Source organism: Clarias gariepinus, chromosome 1, assembly GCF_024256425.1.
Source record: "Clarias gariepinus isolate MV-2021 ecotype Netherlands chromosome 1, CGAR_prim_01v2, whole genome shotgun sequence".
In the NCBI taxonomy this organism is placed as follows: Eukaryota; Metazoa; Chordata; class Actinopteri; order Siluriformes; family Clariidae; genus Clarias; species Clarias gariepinus.
Genome location: NC_071100.1, coordinates 21,127,228 through 21,140,000, shown reverse-complemented (window position 1 = coordinate 21,140,000; position 12,773 = coordinate 21,127,228). Strand labels below are relative to the sequence as shown.

General features: G+C 38.9%; 1 protein-coding gene across 4 annotated transcripts in view; it reads left to right on the top strand.

Moving 5' to 3' along the window:
• Positions 1–11,926, top strand: part of LOC128518726 (butyrophilin subfamily 1 member A1-like) — a 51,941-nt gene extending 40,015 nt beyond the window's left edge. The window contains exons 10-11 of one of the 4 annotated variants that reach the window (XM_053491983.1): positions 4,668–4,694; positions 10,241–11,926. In XM_053491983.1, the coding sequence (XP_053347958.1) occupies positions 4,668–4,694; positions 10,241–10,788 (575 nt within the window). In that variant the 3' untranslated portion in view covers positions 10,789–11,926. The remainder of the gene's footprint in view (positions 1–4,667; positions 4,695–10,240) is intronic. The other 3 variants (XM_053491968.1, XM_053491992.1, XM_053491974.1) reach the window with 3 other exon arrangements.
• Positions 11,927–12,773: the final 847 nt, after the last annotated feature.

The following is a 12,773-nucleotide window of genomic DNA, read 5'->3' as shown; positions in this document are numbered from 1 at the left end:
ACACCAGGAAAGCAGCAGGACCAGACGGCATCTCAGGCCGTATTCTCAGAGCCTGCGCAGACCAGCTAGCACCTGTGTTCACTGAGATATTCAACATCTCTTTATCTCAGTCGGTGATCCCCACATGCTTCAAAGAGTCCATCATTGTTCCTGTCCCAAAGAAACCTCATCCTGCTTCCCTCAATGATTATCGCCCTGTAGCTCTTACCTCAGTAGTGATGAAGTGCTTTGAACGCCTGGTCAGAGACTTCATCATCTCTTCACTACCAGACACACTAGACCCACTACAGTTCGCTTATCGTCCAAACCGTTCCACGGACGATGCAATCTCTCATCTCCTCCATACATCTCTCACTCACCTGGACACTCGGAGGGGGAATTATGTGAAAATGCTCTTCATCGACTACAGTTCTGCATTTAATACCATAATTCCCTCCACACTTACCACCAAGCTGGAGCACCTGGGACTCAGCTCATCAATGTGTCAGTGGATCTCCAATTTTCTGACTGGCAGACCACAGGCAGTAAGGATGGGCGAACATGTCTCAGCCTCCCTCACTCTCAGCACTGGAGCCCCCCAGGGTTGTGTTCTGAGCCCCCTGCTGTACTCTCTGTACACCCACGACTGCGTGGCCACTACCAGCTCCACCACCATCATCAAGTTTGCTGACGACACTGTTGTGGTGGGCCTGATCACGAACAACGATGAGACGGCCTACCTGGAGGAGGTTGGAAATCTGGAGAACTGGTGCCAGAGAAACAATCTCCTCCTAAACGTCAGTAAGACAAAGGAGCTGATAGTGGACTTTAGTACAAAGCAGGTGAGGAACTACCAGACCCCCGTCATCAACAGGAGCCCAGTGGAGAGAGTGGACAGCTTCAGATACCTCGGTGTTCACATCACGCAGGACCTGGCATGGTCCTGTCACATCAACACCGTGGTAAAAAGGGCCCGGCAGCGTCTCTACCACCTCAGACGCTTGAGAGACTTTAGACTGCCCTCCAAGGTGTTCAGGAATTTTTACTCCTGCACCATAGAGAGCATCCTGACGGGAAATATCACGACCTGGTTCGGGAACAGCACCATGCAGGACAGACGAGCTCTACAGAGGGTGGTGCGATCAGCTGAGCGCATCATCCGCATCGAGCTCCCTGACCTGCACTCGATCTACAACAAGCGGTGCTTGACCAAGGCCAGGAAGATCGTGAAGGACCTCAGCCACCCCAATAACGGACTGTTTACTCTGTTGCGGTCTGGGAAGCGATTCCGCTCCTTGAAGGCCAACACACGATAGAAATTAATTTTTTTTATTTAATTTCTATCGTATTTCTTTTATTCATATTTATAAAGGGGAGGTTTGATATCAGCCTATAATCGGACAGCGGACAATGACCAATGCTGAGTGAAGAATTAATTCTTTTCAACAGGGGTTTCTGTTATTTCTGGCACTATCTGAGAAAATGTGTCGGTATAGGATCTAGTATACAGATTGATGAATTTGCAGAAGAGATAAGTAAAATTAGTTCATTCTCTTCAAGAGGAGTAAAGTATTCTAGGTTCCCATCCGACATGGTTAGTTTAAAATCTGCATCAGTTACATTGTCTGGTTTTAAAGCCTCAATTTTAAAATTTCTGGTTAATTTAGCTACGGTATTAAATGAAAATCTAGGATTATTTTTGTTATTTTCTATAAGAGTGAAGAGATACATTGATCTAGCTACACTAAAAGCTTTTCTATATATTCAGGATGCTCTCCTTCCATGGTATTTGGAATACTAACAATTTACGTTGTTATTTACGTTCTTATTTCCGAGCGGTCTGTTTTGAAGTGTGCGTGTGATCATTATACCAGAGAGCGAGTTTCTTATTTCTAATAATTTTTCTTTTAACTGGAGCTACATTATCAAAGGTATAACGGAACTTCGACTCTAGATATTCAGACGCCTGATCGAGTTCTTTGGAGTCAGACGGCGATGCAATCAAAGTTGGTAACTCTGGGAGATTACTGATAAAGCTCTGTGTGGTAGTTGTTGTGAATGTAAATTTAATATGGTAGCGCGGCACTTTGCGTACATTATTACTATGACACAATTTAATTGAGACTTTTTTCAAGAGTCTTTAATTGAGAATTTACTTTTTGAGTGGGTCCTACTACACATTGATTTACTCCTACCGAGTCCAGTATTGACATAAATGCTGTTCTTAGAGGTCTTCTGGATTCTTAAAATGAATATTAAAATCTCCAGCAATTAACGTTTTGTCTACAGAAATGACTAGGTTCAAGAGGAAATCTGCAAATTTACTAAGAAATTCTGAGTACGGCCCTGGAGGTCTGTAAATTATAATTAGCGGGATCGACTGAGCAGACTTAATATTTGTAGTTACACTTGTTATGTTACTATAGAGAACTTCAGATGCAAAAAAATTTGTGTCTGTGTTTTTGTACGATAGTCAGATTATCATTGTAAATAATTGCGACGCCTCCTCCTCTACCAGTTAACCGAGGCTGGTGTATGTAGCTGTACCCAGGAGGACTAGCTCCATTTAAAGCTACATACTCGTCCTGTTAAATCCAGGTTTCTGTTAAACAGAGTATATCAAACTCGTGATACGTGATAATTCCATTATTAATAACTGCTTCAGATGTGAGAGATCTAATATTTAACAGTCCTAGCTTCAGATCAAAGGAGCCGGCTGCACATTCAGTGTGATCTGAGTTTGTGGTATTTATGTTAATTAAATTACTAAAACAGACTTTCTGAGTCTTTCGATATTTTTGCTTAGCTCGGGGAACAGACACAGTCTTAATGTAATGAACCCTGAGTGACGACTTTATACAGCTAGCAGACGGTTGGTTTAGCCTGTCTGTCTGCTCCCTGGCCTGGGCTCTGGATTGTCACTGATTAACAAGGCCTTTTCTGAGACTATGCGCTATCTTACAGGAAATGAGAGCAGCACCTTCCCGAGTGGGATGGACACCGTCCCGCCCTAACAGGCCAGCTTTGCCCTCAAAGGTCTTCCAATTATCAATAAAGCCCACATTATTTTCATTAAATACTTTTTTACTTTTACTTGGGTAATATTATTTTGAAGTACTGCTATTCTTACTTGAGTAAAACTTTTGGCTACTCTACCTACCTCTGCTCCTTGCCCAACTCCAATTTCTGGACCAATATTGACAAGTGTTTTAGAGTAGTAAATCACTCCTAAGTGGCAAATAAATTGATAATTAGGATATCAGTAGAATCTCTCACTCCTTATTGAAAATATTGATAGAGAATTGTTTGAGGAACATGATGAAGAATTCAAGGTGTTGCCCTGGCTTCCAAGTTCCTTAGCTCTAAATCTGATTAAGATTCTCTGCAATGTGCTGGCCTTATTTCGCATTTCATAGCGCACCACACATCCTCAATCAGAGACTGGTCAGAGCCTGTCCCAGACATGGCATGTCTAAATGCCCCAGAGTAGGAAATTGTTCCTAAGTGGCCAAAAATTCTCAGAGTGATGCAATGTTGGTCCTACTTTTAGGAGTAGGAATTAATTAAAAAACAATTAATCAACATTTTTTAAATAGAAAATCACTCCTACTTCCACCAAAATGTAGGAGAGCCCCGGAGGTGTCCTAACTCGTTAAGAGTAGCGAGGTGTTCAGGCTGAGATGCGCGTGGAGGAGAGATGTTTTAGTGACACTGAGTGACACAGAGGTCATAAAATATATAAGATATCTTAATGGTATGTGACTGGTCCGTTAATATTGTCGTATGCTGTCTCCACAGGTGATCAAAGATGCAGCTTTTAAACAGTGACACAACCCACAATGTTGGAAATACATTAATAAATCAAACTTTGCTCTTACAGCACTGCAGCTTCATACATTTCCCCACCACATGAAATCAACAAAAAACAAGCTGCATTCATGGAGTTATGGGCATCATCTATGGCACACACATTAAAGAAAATCTTATTTATACATACTGTACATTTTGTATATTTATGTTAAATTATTTGAGTATACACAACTGTTGTTCATTTCGGTTTTCCACCTTTTAAAAGTACAAAAAAAACTACAACATCCACTAAAATGTGTAGCCTACTTTATGACTCTCTGTGTCATAAAAAGTCATATCACACGCTTTCCTTGGCAGCTAGGTGATAAAATTTGTTTCTTCAAAATATGTACATATCTTTCTGTATAAATAATCCCCTCACAGATGAGAAAGTTATCCATACATTGGCACTAACGCACCCACCCAGTGACAGATGTTGTCTTTTGCACCTCATGCTGATAACAGTTTGGAGGATGGTCCTTATCTTCTTTGGTCCAGAAAACATGAAAAATCTTTATTGTTTTATTAATTCATTGATATCATTAAACCACAACAAACACTTTGTTAAAATTTTGCAATCCATTGGCATTTTTTTAAAAGAGAAACCCATTATAAATTTATATTTCTCACATATTATAATTCAGTTAAAAATAATATTTTGCTAAGAAAAATTTCATGAGACTCTTAAAAGATATTTAATTAATTTGCTTTCTACTTTTGACCTTTAATGTTAACATAGATATTTAAATTCTTAATATTTTATTGGTACATTTTGTTTAATCAACCCATTCAAATAAATAAATAATAAATATTGTTTAATTATAGTTTTGTTTTCACAGAGTTTGTAAAGAAGAAAAAGTTTGCAGGTAAGAATGTTTTTTTTTCCTGTAAAGTTAGTTTGTGTGTGTATACATAGTGCCAGTGGTCTAGAATACAATGCCTACTGTAGACCAATCTCATAGATCCTACTACTATTTATGAGACGTGCGGGTCTCTTTGTTGTTTGTGGGTAATGCCGAAATGTTTTCTGATTGTTTTATACTTTTACGATTTATAATTACAACATCAAGGACATTTAGTCCCTAAAAGCTGAGGTGTTGCCCAGCCAGATGCCATGAACACATTTGTTAGCTGAACAAAATTAGCTAGCTACTGTAAATGTGTTCATTTTAGGCAAATTCTAGCTCAAGAACATGACTTAGATATCTAGCAATAGCGAGCCAGTTTCCTGATTTACATTATTGACTGTAATGTTATGTGGGTAGAGTAATGGTAAGGCTGATCAGCTTATTTTTAGCTTTAACCGTTTAACTCTTTCTGCAAACTCTTTACCCGTCAACAACGGGTCCTTGCGCTAGTCTAATATTATAATTAATATATGCCTTGCTTTGAGACATGTGTCTTTTCCCTAAGAGTCCAATGACAAACGAGGCCATGAATAACGTGACTGACTAATTCAGTGATTCAACTGGTTTAAGTAAAGGCTTGTTCACATGGATCTTGCACTTCTCAGTTCAGCACAGTGCACCAAGATACTTGTTACATTAGTGTTTATACTTGAATGAAGCCAGTGAGAAAGAGAAGGACTTCCCTTATTTTGGAAAGTAAATTCTCACATTAATGTCATTGCTGTAAAAAGAAATGCTAGAACGTAATCAGAGGCTTTTTTGTTTTGTTTTTTATTTATTTTGTTGTTCCCTTAACTTTCACAAATTCAGAAATAGCCGTAGCATTTCTGTTGCACAGTGGATTTATGCAAAAAATCTGTCCACTAGATGTCAGTAAAATGAGCTTTTAAATGAAGCTTCATAAAATTAGAACCTACTGGCTGGAAGGCCTCGACACCTAAATAAGGCTTAATCTCATCATTACTACCAACCAAAAGCAATGATAATCCAAAAACGCAAGAAAAAAAACAAGGTAAATAAAAAATCTAAAGCAGGGTTGAGATCACAATATGTAGTTTACGAAAACCACATGAAAACTGGACTTTAAAGGCACCACAACACACAATCTGGTGAGGAGTTGAGGATTCGGCACGTCTCATATAGAGCAGTGATCAAGATAGTAAAAAGTAAGATGTGGACATGAGCATGGAGGGGATGTAGCCATCTTCAGCAACATGTAGCTTATGGTGTTAACATGTTCGGGTGGGTTGTAACAATTACTGTAGTGATAAATTTCTAGTTCTAGTCAGTTTTAGTATAAAAGAATTAATTAATAATCTATACAATGTCGTATCATTATTCTTCTGTGATTGTAAATGTTGTTTAAACAATAGAATTATAAATCCATAGAAGCAGGGAAAGTGTGTACATATCACATGAAAGTAAGGTGTGTGTGTGTGTGTGTGTGTGTGTAGGTGTGTGTGTGTGTGTGTGTGTGCGCACACTTTTATGTCAAGAATTAAAAAGACTTATCACAGATTTCAGGAAAGAAATCTGCCCTCAGAAGCAGACGGAAGTGTTTTATAGCTAAAACTATAAATAAATATAAAATATAAAATACCTTAGTGATTTTGACATTGGACTGTTGATCAGACAGTCATAGGTTCAAACCCCAAACTACCACTGCTGAGCCCTTGAGCAAGGTCATTACCCATTAAATGTCCATTTGTGTAATGAGATGAATGTAAGATGGTCTGGATAAAAGAGTATAACAAAATGCAAAAGTGGCATTTTTTAATAATGTTGTTTGGGATCCCATCAGGTACTGATGCTTTCTTTGGTTTCAGTTTGTTTAGTTCCTGCTAATATTTTTGAAAATTATATTCAGGATCGTATCCTCCCACATTCAGACCTACTTTAGACCTACAGTACCTTTTATCACACCCTTGTGTTTCACCAGTGGAGTTGTGTGTGTGTGTGTGTGGTTAGTCTCTGTCTTTTTTATGAACACAGTAATTTCCCTGCAATCAGACAGTACTGCTCCCAAGACGTGACTAAAATGTATATTTTCCCAGAGACTCCCCTTATGTCCTACTGCTGACGATGTACAGACCCAGACGTCTCCTTCTTACTGTATTTAGTGTTTTTAGTCACAGTTGGATAAAGAGCCAATATTAGTGAGAATCGTGCTATTTATAATGAAGTTGTTGCCGTGTGTTTATTGTGTCAGGGTGTGTCCTGTTCAAGTGTTCAGGTCTCCAAAGATGAGCACATTTCCCTAAACCTGAAAATGTACTTTTACATTTAAGCACTTAGCAGATTCTCCTATCCAGAGTGACAAAAGTGCTTTAAAGTTTTCATCATTGGAAAGATCTTTACACTGGTTACTAGGTTACTAACTACGTACCATCAGTCAAACACTTTTGGGGAGTTTTTTTATTTATTTTTTTATTTATTTTGTGTGTGTGTGTGTGGGGGGGGGGGCATTAACCCAAATATCCTTGAACCAGATAGGTCGCTTAAAGATTGCCAGAGACTCAGCTGTACGGACATCTAGATGAAGTTCATTCCATCACCTGGGTGCCAGAACAAAAAACAGTCTGGATGAATGTCTCTTGGTCCCTGAGAGATAGTGGAACCAGTCAAGCAGAGCTGGAGAATGGGAGGGAACGTGGTGCAGTGTGTGGTGTGATTAGGGCTTTGAGTAATTGGGTGCAGGGCTGTTTTTAGCTTTGTAGGCATCAGTGTTTAGAATTTGACGCAGGCAGATACAAGAAGCCAGTGCAGGGAGCAGAGAAGTGGGTGGTGTGGGAGAATTTAAGAAGAAAATGACTTGTATCTGTTTCTAACTTTGCAAAGAAAGTCTTAAGAGTAGTATGAAGAGCCAGAAGGAAGGATATACACTGATCATACATAACATTAAGCCCAGTATTGTGTAGGTTCCTTGTGTGCCTCCTGGTCAGTTCTGGTCCCTCCGGGCATTACTCCACTAAACCCCTGGGAGTAGGGATGTGGAGTGGGTGGGCGGGGAGTAGTTGGTTCACCTTTCAACATGGCAAAGACCAACACAACCAAATTAACCATGAAGTTAAAAACTAGGAGAAAAAGGTGAATGTCCTTGTGTGGTCTAGTCAGGGCACAGAATCCTATTGAAAATCTGTGGAGTTACCTGAAGACTGCAGTCCATCAGCATTCAACGTTCTGTAAGAAAGAGATCAAACATTACTCAGTGTAGGTGTGCAAAGTTATTAGAGAAATATCCGATCAGACTCAAGACTATAATTAAAGCAAAAGGCAGTTCCACAAAGTACTAAAACAGATGGGTGATCCTTTTCCAAATCCTGTTAGTCCGATTTTTATTTATTTTTTATTTTTTGTAAGATGCATTGAGTAAATAAAGCAGGCGCGCTGAGCAGGTGAGACAGACCGTCTTGGCTGGATAAGGTTGTGTTCTGTCTGTGCTTTTTGTAAGGATGGTGGTGATCATATCCTGGTGTTTGAGCTGTAGCTTGTAGCTGTAGTGTTGTTGCTGTAGTGCTGCTGTGTGTGTAGGTGTGTGTCTGTCAGTGCTGTGTCTGTTAGTGTTCTGGGAAACTCCTTGACACTGTGGTTATCCAGGTGCACATGGTCATACAGGTGATTAGGTGTGATGCTGGTGTGGTGAGGGAGGTGTACATTAGGGATGAGATCACATCCTCTGCTGATATCAGTGTTGACTCTCTGTTTAATGTTCAGGTGAAAGTCTTTGTGTGGTAGGAGGGTGGATATTATTGTAGAGCTGGGAAATGTCTCTACAGCTCTGCACTCCACTTCTCCAACTCGCTCCTGTTCTGCTCTTGTCTGTGAGAGTTCAGAGGTGATCTGTGAGAAACTGGACATGAACTGTGTGATGTCAGTGTGGAGGGTGAAGGTTGTGATGTCGTTCTAAAAGTCTCTATAATTGTGTCTCTGTTGTGCAGTCATTTTTTTGTTCAAGCATTTAAAGAACCACATTAACATTTACGGCATGCTTTATTCTTTGTTTGATTCACTTTTGACTTTAAGGATTTATTTAAGAAGAACAGTTTGATCATTTCCGTTCTATCCTTGGAGGAGACTTTCTTAATGAAACAGTTTTAAGTGAGGTTTTAATTGGACCCTTAAACTAGTTAAGTACTGTGTATTAATTATTGTTTGTTTGTACATTTACACACCTTGTTCTTTATGCACTTCATTATTATTATTACTTTTATTACTGTTGTATTATTTTTATTATTTCTATTCATCTGTTCAAGGCTGTCAAAAATGTTGCTTATTCTAAAATGCAGGACTTTAAAGTCTCCCTCTCTCTCTCACACACACACACACACACACACGCACGCACGCACGCACACAAAATCCCATTTAACTGAATTAGCTTTATTAGTAAATGACCTGGTTATTTCACAGTAATTGTTTCTGGCAGGAATGTAAGTGTCCTGATCTTTCACTGTCATCTGACAAATAATATAATGTTTGTAAATGTACATTTATAGCATTCTGCAGACTCTCTTATACAGGGTGACTTATAGTTTAAAACTCTTGCACTAATAAATGTGGTTGTACACACAGTGGATGATTATTTGATCATTTCAAAATAATTAGAATAATGAGAGAAAAAGGTGAAACAGTACACACCCGTCCACATCACACATTTCATTTCATCTACACTGTAAGTAAAGAACTACAGACTGTAATTATATTTACTGCTTCCTGCTGATTACTGAATAAACCTGATTATTTAACTTTAAAAAGCACTGACTGATATTATACTGACTAATATGATTAACATAAAGGAGATTTAAACAGTGCTGTTAGAAGAGTGTGTGCAGAGGAGAAGATATTGTGGATGAGAGTTTAATGTAACCTGAGAGATTTTTTTTTTAATAGAGTTTTTATTCTGTTTCTTACCCCCAATTGTCTCTTGAATATATAAGTGTCCGTGTTTTGGAGTAAAAATGACCTGAATATGTATATATGGATATTTATTTCAAGTATTACAAATTAAGACCGGTATAGTCAAATATAAGAATAAAACACATCTATATTTATTTATTTTTAAATTGAAAATAATAGAAATTTTAATAGTCTTCATATTGTTTCAGTTTTCACAGATTCAGCTTGAATGATCAGATTTCCAGAAGTCTGTGTTCAGGTTTTAAACTCAGGCTGCAAAATTCAACACCAAACACATTCTATTGTAACATCAGAGTTACTCAGTGATAGAAAAAGATAATCGAGCCTCAAGCATGTTGTACCGTTTTATGTCTCCTGTTATAAAATGCACCCCTTTCTCTCTCTCTCTCTCTCTCTCTCTCACACACACACACACACACACACACACACACACACACAGTTGCGGAAGTTAAGTGTAATATTTCTCGTCTTTGACAGAGTCGTACAGGCTTTTCCACAAATCCTCTTATAAATCCTAATGAATCTGATCCACTGATGATGATTTAATCTTTTTTACCTGAAACTCACATCTCACTCTGTGTTTCTCTCAGTGGATGTGACTCTGGATCCTGATACAGCTCATCCCGCACTCAACCTGTCTGCTGATGGAAAAGAACTGACGTGTGAAGACGAGGGGCAGAATCTCCCTGATACACCACAGAGGTTTGATGTGTGTGTTAGTGTTTTAGGAAAGCAGAGTTTCTCCTCAGGGAGATTTTATTATGAGGTTCAGGTCAGCGGGAAAACTGCGTGGCTATTAGGAGTCGTGAGAGAGAACATTAACAGGAAGGGGTGGATTGCATGGAGTCCTCAGAATGGATTCTGGACTGTGTGGCTGAGGAATGAGAATAAATATGAAGCTCTTGCTGATCCCTCTGTCCCCCTCACACTGAGAAAGAAGGTGGAGAAGGTGGGGGTGTTTGTGGATTATGAGGAGGGTCTGGTCTCCTTTTATGATGTGAACTCCAGATCTCATATCTACTCTTTCACTGGTCAGACTTTCACTGAGAAACTCTATCCACTCTTTGATCCTTGGTTAAATGATGGAGGTAAAAATGCAGCTCCACTGATCATCTCTCCTGTGTGTAACACTGAGTGAATTTTCACCTCACAGATTTAATCATCTGTTAAATGTCAGAATAAATAATAATTTTTCTGTTCAATTTTTAGAAATACATGTTTACATTTCTACAGTTTTTATTATTTTATTTGTGTTTACAGTATGTTTTGCCTAAACAAATAACTTTAATCCATTTTTATTTAATTAAAAATGAAACTTTAATAACAACGAGTTACAGTTAACGTATGTGTGTGTGTGTGTGAAAGAGAGAGAGAGAGAGAGAGAGAGAGAGAAGGGGAGGGGGCATTTAATAAAAAGAGACAAGACATACAGTAAAGCGGTACAACACGCTCCAGACTCGATTAGCTTTATCTATCAGGGAGTAACGCTAGACAACGTGTGTGTGTGTGTGTGTGTGTGTGTGTGTGTGTGTGTGTGTGGATGTGTGTAAAGGAGAGAGAGAGAGAGAGAGAGGTTGTAACGTGTGTGTCTGTGTGAGAGAAAGCGGGAATTGTGGGTAATCGTCTCACCTGCTGAGTGCGCGTCTCTCACTCGTACAGTCAACATCCCTGTGTGTGTGTACTGTTTACTATAACACTGTGACCACATGTGTGCGTAAACCATCTTTTGTTGTGTGTGTGTGTGTGTGTGTGAAAGTCGTCCTGTTTATTATAACACACGTGTGTGCCGTAAACAAAAGCAAGATTCTGTTTCTCTCTTCGTGTGTCAGAAAGCACTGATTCTGTTAGTGTGTGTGCGCGTGAATGTCATTTAGAGAATGTGCCTCCTCCTTCTTCACACACACACACACACACACACACACACACACACACACACACACACTCTATAGGTAAAGTGCAGGTTAATTGATTTATTTTTACTTAAAGCAGTGATCCCGTTAGTGTGTGTGTGTGTGTGTGTGTGTGTGTGTGTGTGTGTGTGTGTGTAAAAGTCATCCCACACTGCAGCCCTCCATCCTCTTAAATAAGTTGGCGGGGAGGGCTGCTGTGTAAGAGGGGGAGGGGTCAACCCTCCTCCTGTCTTACTTTAGCTTCACACACATACACATCGCGTACGCGCACAAACTATGAAGGTAAAACAGTAGCAGTAGCCGAGAGCTTGCAAATTTGAATGTGAGAACTTGTAAAATTAATATTTGTATTTGTAAGTTGAAATTTATACTCACAGCTCTGATGTGAAAAGCTGCATCTATCGATTTGCACACATAGACAATACTCAGAACACCTGTGTTTTGAATTCGAAGTTGCAGATTAATATTGACAAATGTGTAAAGTGTCATTCACATAAACAAAATGACAGGCACAATTGTGTACTACACATTTATCTTTGCGCTTTACTTCAGTTTCGCTGTACAACCACAAGTCGGCACTCACAACCTCTCAGATCTGGCAGTACAACCTCAAATCCCAGCGCTCTGACTTTTGCTACTCATTTTGCGATATTCCTGTAGCAAAACTCACTTGTGCACTTGTATATGTGTGCAAACCGATAGATGCAGCTTTTCACATCAGAGCTGTGAGTATAAATTTCAACTTACAAATATTAATTTTACAAAATACACACGTACACAGCGCGTACACTTCCGGAACGAATTATGCTCACAATCCAAGGTTCCACAAAATTTCTCTTTAATTTGATCTCAGTTCTAAGTGAATGTTCTTAGCTGGATGATTGTATGTGTAAATGTATTTATAATATTTCTACATAATCCATATCATAATCATAAAATTGTCACTTAGTGAATGTATTTAATTTTGGTCTACAGTCTTATTCCTGATGATTTTTCTGTTATGTGAATAAAACTCTGTGTCTCTGGAGCAGCTGGTTTATTGTGACACTAAGTGTTGATGTTGGTTTAAATGAGTCGCTCTTATTTACTGCTACTGGTTTGTGTTTAATCTTACTGGGACTTGTTTATCAGGACAAAGTGACAGTCATGTGTAAAAGTGTCGTCTCATCACCATCACATGAAAACACACACTGAGAGCTGCTGTTTCATCTAA